Raw genomic sequence first — 26,311 nt, 5'->3', positions numbered from 1 at the left:
TTATGGCATTAAGCCCTCATGCCTAGAGTTGCACCATTGCAACATGTTATCACCTTAAGGCAGTCAAATTTGGAAGTGTATCACTGCAAATTTAACCCTATGGTTTGGCAGCAATAGATACAAAAATGTAGCAAATGATCCATTTTCTGTGCATAAATCACTTAAGTTGTATTTTCTAGTTTCAGATGCTGCAGTGTAAGCCGTCAATCACTGAGAGGGACAGAGAGAGAGAGAGAGAGAGAGAGAGAGAGAGAGAGAGAGAGAGAGAGAGAGAGAGAGAGAGGTGTGTGTGTGTGTGTGTGTGTGTGTGTGTGTGTGTGTGCGCGCGCGCACACACCCAAGACATTCAAAATAGAGAACACTTACAGATGACGTATTGCTCAATTTTTTAAAAAAAATTCTATTGCTTGATTTTACTGATCGTTGTCTTTGCTTCTTATTTTCACACTAAGATGTGCAGAAGAAAAGATTGAGAACTTTGACTTGTGTTGTGCCACTCAGATGAGTGGCATCATTGAGTACAGTTATACATAAGCATGGGCACCTTGCGCAGGACCACACCCTCTACTGCAGTCAATCTTTGGAATGCAAGACGCCAGCTGCTGCTTACATCTGGCCACAATTGCCATGCTGAAACCAGTGCTGTTCGCGTTTCACGTGGCTCGGGAAAAGGATTTGAGCAAGCAGGATCATGTGTGTTGTAAAAATTAATGCCACATGTGCACAAACAGTTTTGCTGAAATGGTTTATGGGTATTGTAGTTAGTATCACAATGCCAAAACTGTAAGGAGCAGTGAAGTGTTGAAATTACAGGCAGTTTTGTGCCATGTTGGAAGAGTTGTACTGGCTGGAAGATAGTAGCTTTCCAAAGCTTACTTTTAAGCATGACATATACATACACCAAATCATGTGTGTATGTACACTGGTGTCCAAAATTGAGGCAACACACTGCTATTGCCCCATCCTGTGTCTAATTCAAGATATAATCATACAAACTGTCAACAGATGTCATTACGATCATGTTCTGCAAGGAATACAGTGTTCCAATTAATGGACAACCATGGCCTGTGATGATGCCAGCGCACCTATCAAGTGGGGCAGTGTTTGCAGGGTAGTCCCACATCCACAATCGCTGTGTACAGTCACAGACGGTGCAGTATGGCTCAGAAAAGACACCTACAGACACTCTGCTATGGACGGCCATAGGAAGAATTGAAGCAGGAGGGTCGCAAACTGATGTGGCCCAATGGCTTAATGTGAATGTTTCTGTTGTTTCTTGAATGAGGCGATAGTTTAGAAATACCAAAACTGGATCCCAGAGACCAGGACAGGGCAAACCACATGTGACATCAGAAAGAGTGGACCATTATTTAGCTGCAACTGGCATCGCAGTATCCCATGGACGCTTTGTATTGAGGCAAATGGTATATAGAAGGCTCCGACAATAATTGTTGGAGACCTGCTGTCTGTGTACCTCTGGCGTGTCTTGACAGAAGGGAACATCTAGAGTGGAGTCATCAACATGCCACCTGGACGGTCAAATGGTGGGCCAATGTTCTTTTCACAAATGTGTCCCAATTTGGTCTGGAGAGTGATTCACATCTAGAGAGCACGCGGAACACTATTTCGGGACCCAAACATTGTGGATAGAGACCGATATCGAGGAGGATCTCTAATGGTGTGGCAGGGATTATGTTGACCACTCAAACACCTCTTCATGAAATTGAACGGGTGAATCAGCAAGATTTAACTGCTGTCAGGTACCGTGAGGAGATCTTGGGATCTCATGCACCATTGTTTCGAGGTGCTGTGGGGCAAGACTTCATACTGATGGATGATGATGATCGACCTCATAGAGCACAGGTGGTTGATTTGTTTTTGAAAACTGAAGATACTGCATGCACACGATATGGCCTGCTTGCTCTCCCAATTTGAATCCCATAGAGCATGTCTGGGATGCAGTAGGGAGACTGGTTGCAGCATGTCAGCATCCACCAACCACACTCCAAGACTTGTGAGCAGCTCTGCAGGAAGAATGGGCATTACTGCCTCAACATGAGATTGGTGACATAATTCACAGCATGTCCCATCATTATAAGGTCTATATTGGTGCCAGAGGTGGACATCAACCTCACACTGAACACATTGACTAGTTGTCAGGATGTGAGTGCCAATCCGTTAAGTTGGGTAAGTGGGGGGGGGGGAGGGGGGGGAGGAGAGGGGGGGGGGACATTTTTGTCTACTATTATGCACGTTGCAGTTGATTACATTCTATATTCTTTACATTGCTTCTACTTTACTATCACCTGTTTATATCGTTTTGTGGCAAAATAAACATAACCTTGCAAAACTTCCATTTGTTGCTTTAATTTTCGACACCAGTGTATATACTTATTCTGACAAGGCAGCTGACAAATACCACATAAACTCTTCTAAGTAAGATTTCTTCATGAACAGCAAGCCTGGACCAGTGTTCTGGATGATGGGAGATGTGAACACTGGGCAAAGGAATGCTGGTTTGGAGAGACGTGCTTCTGATTGTAGTCTGATGGAGATAAAAAATGGAGTGTCCACAGCACAGGTGAGTGGAACAGTTTTTGTATGAGATTAAGCTACATGCATCAAAGCATCATTGAGCTCTGCTCTGTTGTCTTAGAATTTATGCAATGGATAAACAAAATATCTGGCAAGCTGCTATAATTAAGTTTCTACTTAGTAATAAATATTTGCATAGCTCACAGATATGGACTTAGAAATTTCACTGTCAGGTCAATATAACCAAGGTAAGAATACACTATGTTTAAAACACAACAAAGATACACACTTTTCCTGTTGCATAGAAACTGCTTATAGCACTTCAAATACCAAAGTTCACACATTTAGTTTTCAACAATGAAAGGGAAGAGCAGAGAGAGAGAGAGAGAGAGAGAGAGAGAGAGAGAGAGAGAGGGGGGGGGGGGGGGGGGGGAAACCTCCAGCAACCTTTCTAAACTGTATTTAATACCAAAGTAGGAAAGCTCCTGGCATTAAAACCACAAATCTGAAATTTTCTATTATTATTTTATAAAAACATTTGTTAGACTTTGTGAGGTGATAACACCTTTTCCTGGAACAGAGAGGGGTACACCTTTATACGTAGCAACTCTGTCATCATTTGTTTTCAAATCTACGGCAACTGTTTCAAAAACCTTTTTCTTGGGATTGAGAACAGCATCTGGATTCCTGGGGTACCCATCAACAATCACCTCATCACCTGGTATGCATGTGCGAGGAGGAACTAGAACCTCTACTTTTTCTGGTGAGCTTGCACACATAACCATTCCTTCGGATAACACTCCTCTCATTTTAGCTGGCTTCAGATTGCAAAGAACAATCACAAGCCGATTCTGCATCTCTTCCAAGGGCACATGCTTCACCAAACCACTGACCTGGAAACAAATTTTATATATTTTACAAACTGGTGGAGTCTGTTAATTAAAATTATTTTTAAAAGTTGAGTTAAAAAAAAAAAAAACACTAGTCATCCATGTATAATTCCTACAAACCTCAGGTGATATCTTCACAATTAATCAAACAGTTGCTCCCTTTACTTAAAATTTGAATAATTTTACACAACAGGATTTTCGCTGTTTTATCATCAACCAGGTGTTTGACATCTCACTAACATCGATCTTCAGAATTTCATATTTTATAAACAGCATATTGAAAACAGAGTATGAAACTAATACATACACAGTTCATCAGCAAAGAAGAAAGATAGAGAAACTGTGGAGATGATTACCAAAACAGTGAAAACATCTGAATGCCAATGGTTAACACAGGGTTGAATCACATTTAGCATGTCATACAAGGTTCAGCTCTTCAAACAATAGACGTAATCGAATTACTACCCCACCAAATCAGAAATTAAATTTCTGACATTAGTAAGGAAGTATTTGTTCCAGCATATTTGTGTGCAAGTGTTCTTTCATGAAAATCAATTGAGTCAGAGACAGTGGATGAGCAGCAGTTAAAGACATGTTCTTGTACCCTGGCAGAAAATATAATGTACCGTAACAGATACAAAAGAAATAAGAAATTTATGTAATCACCAAACATATACCCTTGAGTGCACACAAACCCCCCCCCCCCCCCACACACACACACACTGTTTTATGTGAGTCAGAACAGGAGATCCACCTTTTTTATCACACAGTGGAGAGCAAGAACACACAAGTAGTAAACTGTTCACCCACTTAACAATTTAATCAATCCTGCTAGCACTTGTCCGAGCATATGGACACAGTTCAAAGCTGACAAACAGTTATACAGAAACATGCCACAGTACGTAGTTCATCCAGCAATTATGGAAGATTAAAACTGACATGGGATTATTTTCTACAAATCTAAAGAAAGGAGCTGTAGTTGGGCATGTTGCCTGATACGTAAACTACTAGAATCATACAGTGGTTAACAAAAGCTATTTAGGAATGCAAGAGAGGCTCTATGGAGTTTGGAAAGTTGGCAGATGGCATTGGCAGGTTGAAGGTTTGGATACAGTCACATAGTGTGCTTGGATTACAAAACTGGTAACAACTTTAACTGTGACAGGCAAAGGATTAAGTTTCTGTCCCAGACCAATTAATGTAGTGTAGGCAATACAGCAATGTGCAAGAGGAACTGAAACTTTTCTTTAGGATTAGATGGAAATAGCCGATGGTTTTAACATACCACTCTCACCAAGTCAAGATTTCATACTGTTACTTGACTGATTGGCTCAACAACACCACACTGTCACTTAACACCAAGCTCCTTCACTGGTTCAATCAGATACTGCATTTCCTGTATTCTTACATTGTCAGGTATCCCAACACAATGCTTATCGTTGTAGATGGACTTTTTCAGTAATTTTGTCTGCTGGGTACATGTACTGAATAAGACATCTAAGCCTAAGCAGAAGAGGAATTTCATGCCTTGACCTTATCTCATCTGCTTGAGAGCATTCTGGTTTGCATGACAGTCAGCATCAAAAATAGTAAATTCATTCTGAGGAGGAATACTGAAATCAGGTCAATTAAAATTATTGTAAAATTATATGCAGCTGCTTAGATCCTTAAATCCATCTGTGTGAGTAACATGTTGTTCTTATATGGTCTTATAAAGTCTCTCAAACTCTACACTGAAAATTTTGAATTGAATTATGGAACTTCTTGTGTTGAGATGAATTGTGTAATTTTCATAAATCACTCAGAAATTCTGCTTAGAAGGATGTTAGTTGTGGAATAATCATGTTAGTGGAGACAGAGTAAAATAGTGAGCTGCTATGGTAATATTAGTCACACAGTTGTGCCATTCTGCTACTTAATTTTTACGTGCTTGTTATTGTTCATGGATTCTTGGGCTGTTGGTATGTTTTCATTTTTTACTGTGAACGCAGTGTGAATGTCAGAACTTGCCACATATCTGTGTTTTCCTCATTCTGCACCAAAGCATAGCAGAGATTTTACTTAGTTTTTGATTTCTTTTTTTTAAATTAATAATGACCGTTTTGAACATGTTTTGTTGATCAGCAGCCAGTATTCTGTTTAATTTCTTATACTAACTGTTGATACTAACTAGTGCTTTGGCAATGCAGCTGCACTCTTCAAGTAAACAGTAACCACATCACATACAGCACCAGTCATGAAAATGATGCATCACTGATATAAGTCTATTAACATTACATTACACTGTTAGTGGTTTGAATTATCTTCTTGTGAGGATCTATCAGATACTTCAGGCTGTAAAAAATGGACCTGTTTTGCATGGAATAGTAACACATGATTACAATAGGCTTTCCATGGACTGTGTGAATGGCAAGAGCTGTAAGCTACAAAACTGTCGATAAAAAGTGAATTAACTATAGTCTTTCTTTTTATATTCTGGTTTGTAGGTGGGGAAACAGCCTTAAAATTCTCAGCCAGTTTACTCTGAAAAAGCTCATGTATACATATTTTGCTCTCACCCTGAACTGTCAATTATTTAGTCAGTGTGAGAATGAGTGAATTACAAATCAGAATTAGGAACATTCACCAACTTGTTTTGAGGAATGTTTCCTGTGTAACATTCCCTGCCACTTTTTCTGTGTATCGTCTAGTATACATTTTAATGTGCCATAAATGTCGATGGCATTAGAAATGGAGCAAAAGAACAGAGTAACTGTGGGTTAGAAAACTGGCTACACACTTTTTCAAAATATGGAAAATCTTCACCAGAATGTTTAGACATAACTGGATTCCACCACTCCCATATTTGAGTCCAGTGTTGCTGAATTTACACACAAAATGTTACTCCAGTATTTAAACTTTAGGATATCTGTTTAAAAATATGAAAAATCAATTGTACGATTCATATTGTTAAATCCGTACCATCACACATTACAGGTGGGATAGAAAATATAGCCCAAACTGAATTTCTACCGTTCAACATTACATCATGACATTCTTCACACACCGAATATATGGAGTATCACACATCAGAAGCAGGATATTGGTACACAGAAGGGATTTTACAAGAGAAGAATAATTACTACATAATTGTAAATAACAGGTCTTTTCAAAAGTGGAGGAAAATTAGACACAGGTAAACAGGACTGGTATTTCAAAAATGGTGATTTAGTTACCCAAGTTTTGAGTGTCCCAGCAGTCATGTCACTTTCACATAATTATTCAGGGTGTATACGTGGACAAGGGAAAAAAATTCCCGGATTTTTCACGGTTAAAAATACCCTTTCTCCCAGAAGAAAATACACTTTTTCCGTATTAAGTAACAGCATACTTTTCCTCGTAATTGTAAAACTTATCAATCCTTTCAATGGTTGTGGTTTTACATGCCGGCATAGAATTTCCGGGCACTTTAGAAAACAAAACTCATGGGAAAAAACACGTTTTGGAATGATGTCTGATGTGCAGCAACATGTACACTGCATATTTTCGTATTATGAAAGTATAAATTCGAATTCCACCAAACACCGCATGTTACTTTCCGAAGAATTCAAATCGGGATTGTAATGCGCTTTTGTAAGGCAGTCGTAGCTGATGCCAAGCGATCTCGCCAGCCGATGACAGCGGATATTCAGAGCACAGCACACGTGATGTAGTTAGCCAGTAGCAACATCACTGTTAAGTAGCGCGAACACACAAGTAGGAAAACGTAACGGTTTAAATTAATATACATAGTGTTGCTACAAGGAAAGAAAAGCTTTTATGTATAATAATGGCCTCTAAGATTAATAAGCTGCAATGTTGATCTTTTTTGCGCGTGTTACACTTTAAAATATATCACACAAATGTGCCAGTAAAATTTGTAACAACGACATATATGTCTGATCTTCTGGGCTCGAAAATATTCTAAATGGTCGTCGTCAAATATTTTATTTTTGAATGAGACTGAAACGCTTTGTGATTTAAAAAATTCATCGGACATTAGCGCACAGAGTTCATCTTGCGTAAAAAGAAATTTACTTTGAAAGTAACGCTTTCCAAACAACCATTCGGAATATTTTCTCGCGACCTGTTAGAAACAGATTCATTTCAGCAGTTGCCAGATAGTGCCAGATAACAGGCTTCGCCGCGCTTGCACACCTATGGTGACGCAGAAAGCCCGTATGTTTGCATTTGTAAAACATTGAAAGATCTTACAGTATGTCATAAAAGAAGAGGATACTCCAAGAGCATGGGAATAATGTGAACCATAATAAAATGCATCATTCGGCTTAAAGTGCACATTCGTATGTCCAGATTCAGATGTAAATTTTCTTGGAGTACCAGTACTGTATTATCTCATGTTTGGTTCTTTATTAAGGCATAATCCCATATGTGATAGAAGATGAAAATGTGAACTTGAAATGCAGCGAATAGTTGAAACTAGCCAATAGTGTGGAATGAAACACTTCATTCAAATAAATTGACCGCCTCAGCAGAAAAGATTACTTTAACAAACCAACAAAAATAACTTCAATGTTCTGCAAGGCGATTAATGTTTGACTGTCAGACAGGTGGAAACAAAATAAAATCTGAAACTAACAACATATTTTAGCCTTCCATAATTATGTGAATGTATTTTAATTCCCTTGACAGCTTCCGGTTACAGAAATCCGATTTGTTTTCATTTGATGTGAGAGCAATAAACGAAGTGGAAACAGCAAATCACTTAACGTAAACATGGGTCACGTGTAAGACATGTTATCTGGTCTTACGTGTGCCAAAGTGCAGTGCCACACCTCTTCACACAGCTTTCTTCCATCGCACGTCTCTGTATTTCACTCTGTGGAATTCCAACATGTAATATTTTGTAATGGGTGCCATCAAACTATATTCATGCCAGTGGAAATTAAAATGTCCTGTGGAACCTCTCCTGCTCTCAATTGGTCGGTTGGACATCCTGTCCCTCTTTAAAAAAATCTCACAATTAATACTGGATGGGATTATTTGTAACTGGCAGAACAAGAACTCTTCAAAAAATCTGCAGTCTTCACTGCCTATTAGCTAATAACTTGCTGTTTTGTGTGACATAAAATTAAATATAGGATACATAAAACGAGTAACGACAAGAGACAAGCAAGACAGCAGAACACATTTCTTCAATCCAGCTTTTTTCCTCTCTAATCTTGCCACAGCTTTATATGGCGTACTTTACTTTCTGGGAAAGAATCTATTACCTCATCAAAGTTTGTCAACGTTTTGCTACAAGAAAAAATGAAATGACGTTGTCTAATACTAGAAAAGCTGTTGATACAAATAGTACTCAAGACTGGTGTGGTTTCTCGATCTGATTATGTGTATTTTGTCACTGTCTGCTAGATAAAATGAAATACGGCTGCCTAATATTGCAGCAATTGTTACACACCCCAAATAAACGGGACTGTTTTGGCACAAATGGTCATTTTTATAACACCATGGAATATAATTCACGAAGTACCAATATCAAATGCCTATTAGGCCTACTACAAGAAAAATGCTTTATGTTAGGAAATAGTGTCACGTTTCATTCATACAGTGTCAAAACTTATTCTTCGGTTAACTTCACTAACCCTGCCACAATCACGGGGTTTAGTTACCCCGCATTTATTCTCCGGTTAGGCATTGTTGTGTTCATACAATGCGTTTTCTGCGCTACTCCCAGAACAGAACTTAAGCAGCTGCTAGCTGGGAACTGTATCACCGGCTGTTAGAAGTGTAGAGGTCTGGCCAAAAATTTTCTGTCAAAATTTCATTTTCTTGGATACACAGAGGAGACAATATGCAATCTTTGTTGCCTGTTATTCCTGTTAGCCGTTTATTTCCACTCTGGTAGTCCGAATATATGGAATTCGCTAGTAGTTATAACAACGCTGATCATTTGCAAACCCTGTCAGCCACATAAACCGCCATTGCTGTCCCCTTTTGTCTGCAGGAAAGTTTATTTCTAGATGCGATGGGATTCCCCTGGCAGAGACATCATGTACACTATGCATGCATTCAAAAATCAACTTACGATTCTTTCAGAAATCAACTTAGAATTTGTTCAAAAACCAACAGGGATGTGTTCAAAATCATGTGAGTAATCGATAGACCAACATGTGCTGGTTGTTAGGAGCTTTGTGAAACAAGGTCTTTTTCCTCAATAATATGAATTTGCCGCCTGGAGCAGATACAGCGGTTTGTCCCCGACCCCTAGTTCCGGGCCTGTTGCGCATGCGTGAATCTGGCAGCTTAGGTGCACCAGTAAAACTTTTCCGGGCGGAATCTGGCTGCCTGCTGCTATTGCTTATACAGCTAACTGCCGAACTTCTGTAGCCAGAAACAGGAGAAGGTACTACTCATACGTGACTCAACTACACATGCGCATAAGCTCAATCGCAACTGCTCAAACGAATCTAATGTAAACAGTTGTGAAGTTACGCTCATCGGAGGCAATTTGTTGTTATGAAACATTGCATAGTCTTCCTAAAGCCTTTGACACATTTTGCTTGGCAGACACTTGTATGAGCACTGTGTTCTGTTGTTGTGTATCCTGCATTTCCTTTGAACTTCAGTTTTATTTTTGTTTCTTTTTTCTCTCGTTCGTTTTTTATTGCTGCAGTATTATTCTGCAGTAGCGAGATACAGTAATATTCTATGTTAGAGTATTGGTTCTTAGCAGCCAAAGTTACAGAAATTTAATTGAAAACTAAAACAATGAAAAATTCCCGGAATTTTAAAAAATTCCTGGGTTTTTCCTGGTTTTCTCCCGGATGAAAAAATTCCCAGGTTTTTCCCGGATCTCCCGGTTGTCACGGGTCGTATACACCCTGTTATTGTTCTTTACACTCAGTCAAAATGATCCATTTTTGCAGCTGAAATATTATCCTCTGTGGCAGCAATATGCCAAGACTTATGATGTTAATTTTATTTTTAAAATTTTTACTGAAGATTCCATTACTGATTACAAATTATTTCAATGTTCTTTCTGTCTGCCCACTGTTTTCACACTTTAGAAACTTTTAATTATTGTGGGACAGGTCTGGTAGGCATAGACCACCCTTTCTTAAAGTTTCTGTTCACAGAATTAACTAAATAATTATTATGGTATTGCCAGTTTGTTTAAAGATACTCAGAAATAGTACGAGTTCCTCGAAGTGCAAGTTTATATTGAGTATATTATGACATTGTGTGTGTTAAATGTTTTGCATTAATTTTAGGAGAAATTTAACATAGTCTGGATGATAAAATTATATACCTTGTACATCTACTTTTAGTTTTCTCAGAGGAATTACATTGGTGATAAAATATTTCAATTTTCTGTGAAAATATTATCACACAGTCTTACAACTGAATATTACTTCGTGAGTGGTTAAAAAGTCTTCCGTATCATATGTCTCTTGTTAATGGTATCTCAAATGTTGCAGGCAAATAAGTATTTTATTCCAGAATAAATTTTGCCAGTTTCTACCAAATGAGCTATTCAAGTGTGACTCAGGACCCACCATCACAGCTTCACTTCCACCAGCACCTCTTCTCTAGTCAGAGCACTTACCTGTGAAAGGCAAAGGTCCAAGGTTTGAGTCCCGCTTCAGTACACAGTTTTAATCTGCCAGGAAGTCTCAAATCTGCACAAACTCAGCTACAGAGTGAAAATTTGTTCTGGAAACAAATCCTCTAGCCTAAGGGATAAGTCTTTTCTCTACAATATACTTTCTTCCAGGAGTGCTAGAACTTCAAAGTATGTGGGAGAACTTCTGTGAAGTTTGGAAGGTTGGAGAAGAGGTACTGATGAGAGTAAATCTGTAAGCATGGGCCACGAGTCTGCTTGTGCTATACATTCCAGCTAAACATTACAGAGTGCCATTCACTCTTTGCACTTGTTTGCAGTATAAAGCAGATGTTGACAACACATCTCCTTATCTTGTTGGAGGCAACCAATGGGAGGATAGTATGTGTTAGCTAATTAACTGCTGTTAGCTAGATATATATTCATACTGCTAACCCAGAAAATAATAGTATTTTGTGGACAGCCTCTCCTTGAGATATTGCCGTTTTGCATATTGACATTTCTGTTTTTATTAAATACAGTTGATACGGGGTGTTCAAAAAGTCTCTCTGCAGTGCCGTACGATTGTTAGCCGCACGTGCCATATTCCGCAGCGAATATATTGAAATGAAACTCAGTGAAATAGAAGTTATTAATTTATTGAATATTCATTTTTACTTACAAATTTTTACATTAAATGTTGGAAGTGTCCCCTGTTGTTGAATACACAATCCAATTAGTCTAATCATGTTTCCAAACACAAGTTTGTTAATCAAATCTCACATAGTATCAAGATGTGGGAGCGTTGTTTCTGAGAAAACTGGATTCAATGTTTGACGAACTAAAACTGTTTATTTACCGCCAGCTTTGAACAATTGTTTGACTAAAAACACACATTCTTCAATGGTTAGCATTTTAACAGTGACAAAAACGAAACAAACGAACAAAGGAACTAAACTTAAACGTTCACATCAACACGTAACGACACACACCAACGATACCACTGATGCTGGCTGAGATAAACGAAACAGTGGAATGTTGGGAGAATCCACTTGAAGGGAAGTAACCCAAGCAGGTGAACAATCATACGGCACGCACGGCTAACAATCATATGGCACTGCGGAGAGACTTTTTGAACACCCCGTCCATTCAAATAGCACACTTTCAACTTTCATGATGAAATAATGTTAATCATTCCATTTAAAATAAGAATCTTAGTTGTGGTGACAAATGGATAATAATTACTTGCATTATGTGGGTGGCCTCTTCTTCATATTCTGCTTTTGCCATGTACAGAAGTTTTCTGTTACTGATATATGCAGCACTTTTTGCACTGTATGTATTAAAATATTACAAACAATTTTATTTCAAAGGTGCAACAGACAGGTCTGTAGAATAACCTGGGCTCTAGGTTATGTTGAAAGATGACTGGTTGCGAGTTGGCGAGGCCAACAAATGTTAACTGAAATTTTGGTTGACGTAACAAACTGATCTATGAAGTAGCCAGATGTCTATTTTGGTTTGGAAGCTGATAGCTTCATTTTCCATTATTTTCTGTTTGTCTATGCCCAGAGTCCTGCAGAGATAGACAGACAGATGGATAGAGAGAGAGAATCTGTATCTAACTATGCAAAATTGCCTTCACAGTTGGACAATGAGAGCCTGCACTGTCCTATAGCTTTCCTTCCTGGAGGTTTTTCTACAAGTAGAGGAGGTGCTGTTTGTGTTGGATGGTATGATTTTGCACTATATTACTGCAACACTAAAGCAATATGTTGCTGAATTCACGCTGGAAATTTTTGCAGGTCTGTGGGAAAGGTTTGCCATTAAATGAAACAGTGGTACGAGAAGAAAGTCTGAATTACCTTCACATGTTTGAACACATATCTTTCTTCGTGTCTACCAGTAAAGCATACATGACGAGTGTTAAGAAGGAATGTCATTTTTCCTCTAGTACATCATTTCTTTCTTTCACAACGCTTTTTGCTTCTGTGACAACGTATCTGCAAACTCATCCATTAAATTTCTGGAGTGCAGTTGCATAAACTTTAATTCTTCTAATATTTCAGCTGTGTACCTTTTGGTAACTTCAGAGTGAGTCGACAGACTGAAGCTACAGTGCTCACTTCATACTTTTAAACATGTGGACCAGAGTACCGCATAAGCAGCCAGAGATACAGGAGCCCCAGACACATTGATCAGCGGCGAACGCTATGTATAAACTGAATGTGTGTCTTATGTGGTTGATCCGTGCTGGGATATTGATGTATCGTTATGAGCTGCACTGTAGTGACGTCTTTGCAAGTTTATTAAAGAAAGTGCTGGAGTCGATGATTTGTTCAGGCTAAAATCACTATCCTCCTTAATTTGACGGATCAATTGTTGTACTGTAAAAACATGGAAATGCATATTTGCCCATCCTTCCTGAAGCTTTTTCATATCAATACTGGTGATGTCACACAGTAATCAACTTTGAAGTAATCTTTTATTCTTCTACTTCCGTCACAATATAAACAGGCAAAATCTAGTCAAACTATTATTCCTGTCTCCCAGCAACAAAAGGAAAATCCTGTATAGCTGAACAATCTTAGTACAATCTGAGTGTCCTGAACGTTGCCTGGTAATGGCTGTTTTTCCTCTACAGCTATCCAGTCCATCAGCCCACACGACACTTTAAAACTGAAGATAATTTTTTCTATTTTTAAAAAGGTGGAGAGTCTCCGCCAAAATTCTAGTCCACTCACTGCAACACACAAGGTTCAGCACTGTACATAACACTTCTTGCTGAAGAATACCCAGAGTACAGTTACAGAGGACTAGTGGTACTGACCAGCCAGAATTTCAGGAAACCCCGTTTTGTGAAACACATATACAGCCTAGACAGGCACACTTCCATAAGGTACTCAGCATCTTGCAAGATTCAGGGAGATGTGTAGCTTATTGATTATGGTTGTTACTAAGTCTTTTTTCATAAGGTGCACAAACATCATTATGATGAGCATGAATATGAGAAATATTGTAAATACATAGTAAAATTTGGAAAAGCAATTAATTAAATAAAATGCAATAATTTTATGGAAATACACATGGCTGACTGATAACTGCCTTTTGTCAGCAGCGCCCTGCTATCACTTGCAATTTGGTATAATGAAATGAATTCAAAACCAGCTTCATCCAGGGTATCTTTCCCCTCAAGGAAAAATGGCATGCAAGTGTTGGCAGTGTGCTATTAAAAGGAACCTTCATTCATTTCAAATGGAAAGGAGAACCATATATTGTGTATGCACTTTCGATTTTACCAAATACAGTTCCTCTTACATCTAAAGATTTGTATCCTTTACAGGTTTAAAACTATCTTCCAAACAAAATCATGCCTCTCAAGTGCTTGGCTCAGTGAGTGACATAATGCCCTGTACATAATCAACACTACCAAAATCAGGGAGACTACATGGAGCACTTTTTATTTTATTTGTTCCAAAAGAAACTAAGAAAGAAACTTGGTGAGATACTCACAACTGTACGTGGCTTGTCTTCTCCAAGATTGATATCTTCAACGTACAAAGAATCAGCATCTGGATGTTTCTTAACATTAACAATTTTTCCAACTCTGAGGTCTAATCTTCCCACGTCTACCGATTGTTCTTGTGATTCATCAGCCTTCTTAGTTTTATCTGCTGCAGGTTTTCCACCACCATCTTTTTTCTCATGTGTGTGTGTGTTTTTTGTTGTATTTTCTACATTTTTGTTCTTTTTATTTTTTTCTTTCTTACAATTTGCAGGAGCACTACTGCTCTCTGTACCAGCAGCAGAAGACACTAGTTGACTTGCAGTGGCTGTGAGAGCACTTTCAGGTGCCTTAACATTTACTTGTGAAATATTGTGTAGTCCATGTACCTACACATAAAAGTGACAGACAGTTAACATTTGATCTCTCAGCACTGAATACAAAGTACCATCATACAGTGATCACAGAATTTTGAGAAATTTCACTTTTTATGTAAATGTACTAGTGAGAAATTAATATATTTTGGTCAGATAACAATAAAGAGCTATGTAAATAATGTAGCAATGTAAATAATGTGGCAATGTAAATTATGTAGCAATCTCAGTTATAATTAAGAAGCTGAAATATAAAAATATGTTTCTTAACATAAACAGGGAGACAGTGGAACTACAGTACATGACATTTTCGTAAGGTTTAAGAAATTTGTATCTGTAGTTGTAGAGGATGACAACAGAAGGTATCTGAAACATTATTTTTGCAAAGTTGGAATAACGGTTGAAGTTTCTCCAATGCTCAAAATTTTTTAATGGGAAAAACAGCTTCTGTTAACATAACATTGCTAAAACAAAGTTAAAATGGTAATAAAATTTAGGGTTTTGTTGCTTACTAAAGGAACAATTTTCATCAAGAAATTCCTAATAAAGAGATAAATGTTAGAAAATGGTTACAAAAAGTTGACAAATCTTTTTACAAAAAGAGAGTTGGGGAGAATCTGGGCAATATTGAAGATAAAAAACAGTAACATGATTAAACATTGAGAAATGTTTGTACATGACTAACACTGCAAAGATGACAGTGATCTTAGAACTGCAGAAGTTTGCAAATGACAAAATAATAACTGCCTTGAAGTGTATAATATTCATACCTGCTGTCCTTCACCTCTGTTTATCTTCTCTATTGACTCAAGTTGACTAATAAGTGATGCCACTTCCTGCTTTAAGGACTCATTTTCCGCTTTAAGAGCACACAACGTTTTTGAAATGGTAAGCTGCTGGATCTGGAAAAAAGGCAAATGATCAAAAACAAAGGAGGTGTAAGGACTGAGTAAAATCAAAGCACATATGACAGTGAGCCTTGTTTAGATTAAGTGACAAGTTTGGTAAACTACTTAAAGATGTCAGAAACAAGTAATGGAGAAAGGGTATCAATCTTTAGAAAAAACTCTCACCACGATGTGGTAGAGATGTAACAGGTCTTAATCACTATAAAAGTTAATGGGCTTCTTGAATCCTCATGAATGATGACAGTGCCAGGTGGCCAACATGGTTGTCTCCAAGAGGGAAGGGGGAGGGGTAAGAGGGGGCATCTGCCCTCTCCTAGAATATGTGTTACAGTCTTGTTAGTCATTACACAGTTATTACGGGTTTCTAGACACAACTGTCTCAACTGCAGATTAAGCATTGCTGAGTGCAACAGGACACACTGTGGCTTCAGCAACAACTACATAACTTGGGTCTGTTTTGTAGTCAGTGTGTTCACAAGAAATTATGCTGTTCCCTGGGCACAGTGGAGATTTCAGCACAGTTTTGTGGTCATGGCAGATGTGACAATTGTGGAAATAGGGTCTGTTGCTTTATCACACAGTCTCTGTCAAAATGTAATTCCAACATCCAGCACAAATTAATCATTACTGCAGTATGTCTGCCCAACATTCACACCTATTTCCTATAAAGACAGACCCTTCCTCAGTTGCACAACTTGGTCACACTAACAGTTTATGCCATTTGTTTGCAACTGTTCACCAAGGTTTGTTGAGCTTACATGATAGGAGATCTGAAGACAATGGCCATGCTGTGCTGTAGGAACATTCATCTATACTTCACCCATCAAAATAAATGCATCAATTAAAAGAAGAAACACAGTTTTCTGCATAGGAAAGAAAAAAAAAGTGTGAAGCTTAAATACTGATAAAACAATATCTTCTCCTGGTGTTGGGATCTTCTCAAACTGTATGTGGTGCAAGACAGCAAAAAACACAACTGTAGAGTAGCAAATTCTGCGGTCTGGTTAGCAAGGCTACACAAAGAAGTGTCAAACAGGAGAAACAATCATCTTGGCCCAGTTCTAGGCTGCAAAGAGTAAGTTCTATGAAACAATTTGATGGCTGTTTTGGAAGGTATCCCATATTTCATCTTGTCGTACACTGGCCCTTGGTTAGACTTACAACTTAACTTTCACAACACACTTTGTTCAATTTTTATTATGCTCATCAGCATTAAACACAAGGTGACAAGAAAATAGCATATTAAATTCATTACCATGTTCAAATGTGAAGTTTTGTATGCAGATAAAAGCATTATAGCTGGCATTAAAGTTGAATTAAGTGTTTCTTTTTTCTCATTTTTCCTTTTATCAACTTCACGTTTGTTGCTAGTTTTTTAAGCATCCAATAAGATTTCCACATTCAGTCGGACTTTTCCTGCTACTGCTGACTTTTAATGTTAAGTGTCTACCATACATTAGTGATATATTAATAAATTATCTTCTGAGAAAATGTTCTAGTTTTTTTTTCCCAACTTGTTGGAAGGAAGAAAGTCCAGAATTTAATGTACCATCAAAAACAATGTCATTCCAGATGAAACACAAGCTCAAATTTGGAAATGATATGAAAGGAAATCCTGATGTAATATCAAAGGAACCATCCTGGCATTTGCTGCAAGTTACTTAGGGAAACCACTGAAAACCTAAATCTGGATGGCCGAATGGGAAGCTGGAAGCTTAGCCGCCATCTGGCACAAGCCATCATCATGAAAAGAGGGAAGTTATTAAAGGATTCCAGTTTACCAGACGATATGGTGAAGAAGTTAATACCTTGTGCTGCCAGACCTCCAGGCTTTATGGATTGCCAAAGATACATAAGGACAATGCCCCTCTTAGGACCACTGTTAGTGCAATCAGCTTGCCTACCTACAAACTAGCAGAACACCTTGCAGGATTGTAGCACCAAAACTGGGACATTGTGAACACCATGTTGTAAACTTGCAGAGATTTGTTGAAACACTAAAGAAAATGAAAATGGGCCGAAACAATGTAATGGTTTTTACAAGGGTGCCAGTACAAGACATGCTGGATCCTTTGGTCCAACAGTTTCCACATGCAATTGTAAAGTTATTCGATAATGTTCTAATGACAATGTACTTCTTATACCACAGTGAATATTATGAAATGACAGATGGCACAGCAATGGGATCACCACTGTCTCCAGCAGTAGTGAATTTCTTCAAGGAGCACTTTGAATAGAAGGCTCTGAACTCTACAGTGTTGTGTCTATCTTGCTTCCTAAGGTATGTCAATGACATCTTCCTGATATGGCCTCACAGTGAAAATACACTGCAACAGTTGTCAGTTGCATGAACAGTGTCCATCTCAACGTTAAATTTATCATTCAGATGGAGGAGAATTGCAAGTTACTCTTCTAGAATGTTTTAGTAGAGTCATTTAGTGTACTGTAAGACAATACACAGTGATTGATGCTTGAACACCGATACTTTTCACTTCTCTGTACTCAAGGAAGTGGTCCTGAACAAGTTAATACACAGAGCAAAATTTATTTCTCATAACGACCACCTACAGTATGAATTGCAGCACTTGAGACGTGTTCAGGGAGAATGGTTGTAGCAAGAGAGATATTGAAAATTCATTTAGATGCCACTGAAGAACATCATCTTGTGAATTGGCAGAAGATGAGCTGGATGTGTTCCTGCTATACTGTACAGCAAATTAAGACATGTGCCGCAGGCATGTGGAACAAGACCAGTGTTCTGGCCTACACCCAAGGTAAGAGATACACTGCTCCCTCTTAAAAGACGACATAGCTTTTCGTGTGCATGGTGTGTATTGTGTCTTTTGCGAGTGGGGCAGCATCTATATAGGTCAGATAATTCGCACAGTTGCAGAGTGTTTTAACGAGCACAAGAAACATATTAAACAGAGGGAGCTTGACAAGTCATCCATAGTTCAGCATTGCCTGGGAAACGGAAAAAACAAAATACAGTTTGAAAACATGAGAGTCTTGACTCATGTGTCAACAGACTGGGATTCTATTATAAAAGAGGCAGCTGAGATTAAAATGAACAGCAACAATTTTAATAGAGACCAGATATTAGTCCAACTCACCTTCACACATTTCATTTCAGCCCTCTCTGATTGGTGGCAGAGGTCGCAATTGTGGCTATTCTGTCATATCACTGTCTCAATATGTTGTGACTTGTCCTCTTCAACTGTCTACTGCAGCAATTCAAATGTGGTGCTTAACTACAGCAAAGCAAGGAATTACCTGCAGCACTGCAAAAATGCTGAAGAACTCAGAAGATGTGATTTCATTTTGTGCAGTTTTTTTGGCAAAATCACACTGTGCGTTATGTCCTCACCACAGAGGACAAGTGCAAGTCCTCCAAGTCTTTCGCTGTCTCATGTCTGAATAAAATCTTCTCGGTTTTCAAGCTGTGTCAATTCAAATACAGCTCTCAAGCTTTCGATAGCTATCTCTGCCATCTTTGCCACGAGTAAAACCACTGATATCCAGGGCTGGCATGGTTTCCTGCTTTTATAAGCCATGATTGCAGCATCTAGTACCAATCAGAGAGGGCCGAAATGATGTGTGTGGAAGGTGACTCGGGCAGCTCGTAGTAGCTCCGGCCTGCAGGTGGACCAAGTGAGATCATCAGATGGTGTGAGGGGCCAGCGCCACATCTGAAACTGCCACTCCCGTCTCTCTACAAGCATCCATTGTTGCTTCCTTTCAACATCCAAAGCAGACATTTTTTGAAACACTCAAGAAAATGAAAACAGGGTGAAACGACTTAATGGTAAGTCTGAATGTTGCGTCAACTGGGATCTCCTGCTTACATGGCAGACGCTCTATAGGGATAATGTAGACAATTTTAGACCTATTTCTATGCCATCGGTGTTTGCTACAGTTATTGAAAAGGCTGTGTATGTGAGGATAATTGATCATTTTATATCACACAATTTACTATCAAATGTACATTTCGGCTTTAGAAGTTGTTTAACAACTGAAGATGCAATATTCTCTTTCCTCTGTGAGGTACTGGATGGGTTAAACAAAAGATTTCAAACGCTCGGCACATTTTCTGATTTAACTAATTTATATAAATGATATACCCTCTAGTATTACAGGTAACTCTAAAATATTTCTATTTGCTGATGACACTAAATTGGTAGTAAAGGATGCGGTGTGCAACACTGGCCCGGTTTCAAACAGTGCAGTTCATGACATAACTTCATGGCTCATAGAAAATAAAATAACACTAAATCACAGTAAGATTCAGTTCTTACAGTTTCTAACACACAATTCAACAAAACCTGACATTTTAATTTCACAGAATGGGCATATGATTACTGAAACTGAAGAGTTCAAATTTGTAGGTTTTCAGATAGATAGTAAACTGTCGTGGAAAGTCCATGTTCAGGATATTGTTAAAAGACTTGATGCTGCCATTTTTACTATTCAAATGGTACCTGAAGTGAGTGATCGTTCGACACGAAAATTAGTCTACTTTGCTTATTTTCATTCGCTTATGTCGAATGGTATTATATTTTGGGGTAACTCTTCCCATTCTAAAAGGATATTTTTGGTTTAGGAAGGGGCAGTTCGGGAAATAAGTGGTGTAAGTTCACAAACCCCTTGTCGACTCCTGTACACGAATCTGGATATTTTGACATTGGCCTCTCAATATATTTATTCCGTACTGTCATTTCTTTTTAACAATTTTAGTTTATTCCCAAGAATAAGCAGCTTTCACTCAGTTATTAATCGGCAGATATCAAACCTGCATTTGGATCAGACTTTCTTAACTATTGTGGAGAAAGGTCTGCAGTATACTGCTGCATCCATTTTCAATAAGCTACTGCTTGAATTCAAAAATCTTAGCAGTAATCCACGTGCTTTCAAATCGAAACTGAAGAGTTTCCTTATGGGTCACTCCTCCTATTCTGTCGAGAAGTTCCTTGAAAAATTACGCTGATTCTTGTTGTATTGTTGATTGTGTTTACTTAAACTCATAGATTGACTTTTTTCGGGTTCGTAAACAATTTATTTTTATCTATTACTCTTATGTTATAATTTCATGCTCTGACATGTTCCACGACATTGGAGATTTGTTCCTCAATTTGGTCCTATGGAACTTGACTTGTAAATAAATAGTTTGTTAGTAAATTATAGTTTATGAATGTGGGGTAATTTAAGTAGAATTGAAGGTCAGGGTAGAAAATGAACTTAGTTTTCCTTTCCTGACCACGTCACATGCATATATTACGGAACGGACATCCACATATGACTCATATCATCTTGAGAAGGCCAGACCAGAAGTCAGTGTATGCTGCTGCTGAAAAATTCAACATTCCATACGGAACACTAAGGCACTTTCTAAGTCTAGCAATAGTAGTGATGAAACTGAAGACAATGAAGACAGCCTTGGTTGTACTACAAGAATGAATTGAAGTTAAGACATAACAGAATCATGGGTTTCAGTATATTACCAAAGTAATTGTGGTAAGATAGTGAAGGAGTATAGGGGACCTGTAGCAGGACAAGATCCATCCAAGTGAAACCAATATTCAGTGACATTTTTATCCAAATGCATAGGAGGGTGATCATCATTAATTTTCCTGGAGATAGGTGACATAGAATGGTTTGATTTGTGAAAAATATTTGAAGTGTTCTCTGCACCTGAGTTTAAAGGAAGATAATGCAAATTTATTGAATAGCATAAAGTACACTTATCTGTTTGTTCTGTCATTTAACTCACATTGATGATTTTTCAATAAACTTTTTTTGGAAATTGAGATATTTGCACTTAGTCTTGGGTTTTATGGACCTACATGTTAATTGTGGCTGTGGTACCTGTAGTGTAACAAGACACATAAGTATTTTTTTACTCTAATAGTACACTTTATATGTCCAAATTCCTGTGTTGGTAGTTGATTTCAGGGTTATTTATATGATAAAAAAGGGTCATCATACTTGAAAATGCAGTAGTATCATTCTAGAATGATCACATTCCTAACACATGAAGAACAGACAGAACAATTTTATCATAGCAATAACCTACAAGCCATTAAACTTAAAATGCTGATTCTTCATGCCTGAATCTTTCAAACTAACTTAGTCTTCTTGAGACACTACAGGTCAGCATGTTATCACAGATACGATTTTGTATTCACATCTGTTGGCTTTGGCAACCCGCAACCAAACTGTCATGGTCTAGGCTTTCCTCAGACTACTCTGTCCTCTCTGTCAATCTGTTACCACAGCCTACAGTCCAAAAACTGGGCCACTGTGCTGCCACAAAACATACGTGGAGGTGGGGGTTGAATAAAATAAAAGATTTGCTCTGATAAAGATAATTTTACCAACGTGTACAATGAAACGTGAAATTTCATTATAGTCATTGTAGACTAATATGCCTACTGTAATGGTCAGTTGGCTATATACGACACTGGTTTCGGAAGCCAGAGTCAGTTGGTTCAAAACCTTTCTTCTGGCAACAATTTTCAACTATGTAATAAAAAAAAACCGCAAACTTCACAATGATTAGGATTATAAGTTAATATTACTCAGTTCTTACAGTACAGGAAGGAAGGCCATAGGCTAACACTCCACATAGAGTTAAGCATACTTTACCTGCTAATTACGTTGACACTCGGCGCAACGGCTGACTGGAGTGATCATAAAGGCATTTTGCATTTACAGTCGCTCAAATCAGCCACCTCACCGAGTGTCAACTTAGTTTGCGTGTATACGCAAGGAAGTGAGATTAGAAATTACTTTAGTCCCTCTACATTCCTCACTACAACTCAACTGAAGAAACATATTTAACATATATGTGATACGTAAAGCTAACTGTAGCGGGACAAACTAAAGGGAGCCCAAGGAATGTTGTGGGTAGGAAACGAAACATGAAAGATCCCAAATTTGCTTCCCACTCAAGAAAGAAATCGCGCTGCTTGTTGAAATAACAAAAACAACACCTGAAACGATACAGAGAAAATGCCGTGACATTCCACCTAAATACCATAAAATGTGCGAAAACAGTAATTTTTTTCTATTAGAATTGTCGCCTACTGACAAGCACTATCTATCTTATGATGTATTCTTTTACAGATGTTCTATAATTTAGTTTTGTTGCGACATTTCCTGGGCGTCAGGACGATTACATTATTACAGCAATTCACACCTACAACTGAAACTACACAAATAATGCTACGTTACTCACCTCTGTCCGTAGAGACTCAATTATTTGCTCTGCTGATCTTGCTCTAACTTCCAGATTTTCAATGACCTCTTTATTTATCGCTGTCATTTTCTCTTTATGTACTTAATGGCATACATTTACTCATACACACTTTAATTCCAAATGTTTTGGTACAACGCCACAAAAGCTACAAAATATATCCCTCTTCCTCACTTGTTTACAGCCTGTCAAAGATCTCTTGACGATACAGTATACACTACCTCAGAGGTTGTGTATAGGTATTAAAGAGGTAAAAAAAAAAAAAAACAACTCATCACAAGTCGTGCAAAGCGTAGACTGTTTTCATAGGGTAAAAAGAGACATTTCCACTCTACGTCCGTTTTTCAGTATACTTTTACAGCAGAATTATACTACTTACGTTTAGGGCCAGAGGCTATTACACCGTACTGCTATACAAACTTCGACTCTACGGAGCACAGTTGGCAAATTTACCGGTAGCTGTTTGGTATTATGAAGTTTCAAGGAGACGGCACATTGAGCATTTATCACCAACATGACACTCTTATCATTAAATGTCAGTTAATAACGCATAAACCGTATAAACCTTTAAGACACTACTATCAGCAGGATCATAGCCGTTAACATCCCATTTCAGGTCTAGTGTAATGAATAAGGGGTCGAATGAATAAAAACAGAGAAAATTCTCCGGTGAAGATTCTCAGAGCAAAATAACATTATCTGAGAAAGCTCTCGATCTCATCTGAATAAAAAAATTGAAGCATATGCTCTGACGAGGCAGTTCCTTCTCGATATCTGCAGTAACAACTTGAAGAAACATTGATTGCAGAAGAAAGTGTTGGGAGAGAAGCAGGCATATTAACAGCTTTAAACAGCAAGGGTGGCAGCATACTCAGCTACAGAAATTATTGTTCCATCAAGTGGTGCAGGTGTCCATTCTGCAGCAACATCTGAACTACCCACAAGGGGAATCCAGCCATCGAGATCAAGACATGAACATGAAGAAGGGAAGAGAGTCAACGAGCGGTAGCAGTGCCACGTGTCGTGGGTAAGCGAAAAACAGTTCCTCCTCTCCGTCTAATCAAATTTTTAGTCGAAGGCAGCAATGAGAAGAAGCCCATAAGGTAAATAGTGCAGGAGATTTAATAGCCCCTCACCATAATGGTACATCGGTGAGGAAAGACAGGTTTGATCTTAAAATATGCTATCTCAACATTCAAGGAGTGAGGGATAAGGAACTTATTGTCAATAATCTTGGAATAGGAAATGGGTTTGATATCTTGTGTTTCAGTGAACACAGGGCTACTGAGAATGACCTAACATTTGTTAAATTTGATAATTATAATATAGCCAATAGCTACCATAGAAAATTGCATTTAAGAGGTGGTGTAGCAATCTATGTTAACATGTTACTTAGATTTTCAATCAATAGATTGGATCTAGATTTCTTGTATAATGAACTGAACTTAGAAGCTGCTGGTATAGTTTTGGACAGTTTAAAGTTATTGGTAACATCCTTGTACAGATCACCTAAGAGCATAATTAGTGTATTTCTAGAGAAAAAAAGAAGTTACATGTACTTGGCGAAACTAGATGGATAAATTATGATATTGTAATAGTTGGTGATCTGAATGCAGATTCTGATGTAACAACACACAAGCGTAGCGTCATTGAACTTCAAAATTTACTAAGACAATCCAACTTACAATGTGTCAATAATAGACCCACAAGAGAACAATCATGTTTTGACAATATTTCTGTGAATTTTGAAACAACAGACGAATCAAGTGATGTGTCAGAGTTTGCATTTCATTTTGTGATCATAGTAAACTAACCTTAAATTATACAAGTAAATTCCTTCTTGATTAGACTAGTATAACTAAGCCTGTCCCAAAAATTGTGATCACCAGACCTGTCTCAGATGAAAAACTTCATAGATTTTGTAATTCCTTTGCTGACAGAGACTGGTTTGGCCAGTGTTATGGTGACACACCCTATACTTTAAGTAACGATTTGCCACTAAATATACTATTTGATAGGTTTTTAAAGTATTTTTGCCACACTTTAATGACTGCATTCCAACAAAGAAATTCAAAGTAGGCCTAACTGAGCGAGTCCTGAAACCTAAAGTTCCAAAAAGACAAAATACGTGGTATACAGAACAGCTGACCACTCTGAAAAACCAAGTTATGTTGTTGCACAATGTTTATTGTAGACTGAAGACTAATCAAGCTAAACTAGCATATGTTACATGTAGGAATTAATATAAAAAAGCGATCATAGAATCCAAAACAACACACAATCTCAAACGTATTGTGAAATCCACCAGCAAGTGCAAAGATGATTGGAAGCTAATAAATAGTGTTGCTAAAGATGAAAGAAATGTTACAATTAACATATCTCCCCAAAAATTCAATGATTATTTTGTTAAATCAGTTGAAGAAGTAGGAAGTAGTATTGCTAAACCCAAAATCAGCTCATCACAGTTACTGTCAAAAAATAGTTGTATATCATCAACAAACACAAGTATCTTCAGTTTCTCTGAGGTCTCGCCAGATTTTGTATTAAGAATAGTGAAACAGTTAAAATCATCAGACGTTGTAGACATATATGACTTATCCTATACATACTGAAGAAAGTCATAGGCAGTATAGTGCACCCCTTAAAACTTTGTATAAACAAATGTCTAGCTGAAGGATATTTTCCTAATGAGCTTAAACTATCTAGGGTAGTTCCAGTTTATAAAAAAGGGGATAAAGACTCTGTGTCAAGATACCGCCCAATTTCCATAGTCCCATCTTTTTCTAAAGTTCTGGAATGCACAATTTACAAACAATTATCTGATTACTTTGATAATATAGGAATTATTAGTGGATCTCAAAATTGGTTTTAGGGAAAATATGCCAACAATTGATGCAAACATGCTGTTGTAAAATACATCCATCAAGTATTTGAGGGTAAAGACTTTGCTCAACTCACTTTTTGTGACCTAAGCAAAGCCTTTGACTGTGCAGAACATACACTACTGCTTGAAAAATTCTACTTCTATGGTGTTAGATGTAATAGCCTTAAACTATTAAGATCATTTTTACAGAACTGTAAGCAAGTTGTTTGAGTTGGCAAAGAATTGTCCAGTTAAGGTAGGTGTCCCACAGGGACTTGTACTGGGCCCTTTCCTATTCCTAATAATGATTAACGACCTGCCGTCATGTATGAAATCAAAAACTGTACTATATGCAGATGATACAACTTTTCTGAACAGCAGTAATGACCTCAATGTGTGTGT

General features: G+C 37.8%; 1 protein-coding gene across 1 annotated transcript; it reads right to left on the bottom strand.

The window, feature by feature from the left end:
• Positions 1–2,979: 2,979 nt before the first annotated feature.
• Positions 2,980–23,253, bottom strand: LOC126248718 (aminoacyl tRNA synthase complex-interacting multifunctional protein 1). Its single transcript, XM_049950024.1, has 4 exons — positions 23,029–23,253; positions 15,657–15,788; positions 14,521–14,901; positions 2,980–3,428 (listed from the first exon to the last, which is right to left on the bottom strand). Exons 1-4 carry the CDS (start codon positions 23,113–23,115, stop codon positions 3,057–3,059), a joined length of 972 nt encoding a protein of 323 aa, XP_049805981.1. The 5' UTR covers positions 23,116–23,253; the 3' UTR covers positions 2,980–3,056.
• Positions 23,254–26,311: the final 3,058 nt, after the last annotated feature.

The sequence above is a fragment of the Schistocerca nitens genome, chromosome 3 (genome assembly GCF_023898315.1).
Source record: "Schistocerca nitens isolate TAMUIC-IGC-003100 chromosome 3, iqSchNite1.1, whole genome shotgun sequence".
In the NCBI taxonomy this organism is placed as follows: domain Eukaryota; kingdom Metazoa; phylum Arthropoda; class Insecta; order Orthoptera; family Acrididae; genus Schistocerca; species Schistocerca nitens.
This window is presented reverse-complemented; position numbering and strand designations above follow the sequence as displayed.

Bases quoted from the DNA above. Each gene is read 5' to 3' on its own strand.
- LOC126248718 (XM_049950024.1), bottom strand. From the start codon at position 23,115: ATGACAGCGATAAATAAAGAGGTCATTGAAAATCTGGAAGTTAGAGCA. The intron at 15,789-23,028 runs GTGAGTAACGTA...CCTTTTTTCCAG, and splicing joins TTGAGTCTCTACGGACAGAG to ATCCAGCAGCTTACCATTTC. The intron at 3,429-14,520 runs GTGAGTATCTCA...ATTTGTTTCCAG, and splicing joins AAGACAAGCCACGTACAGTT to GTCAGTGGTTTGGTGAAGCA.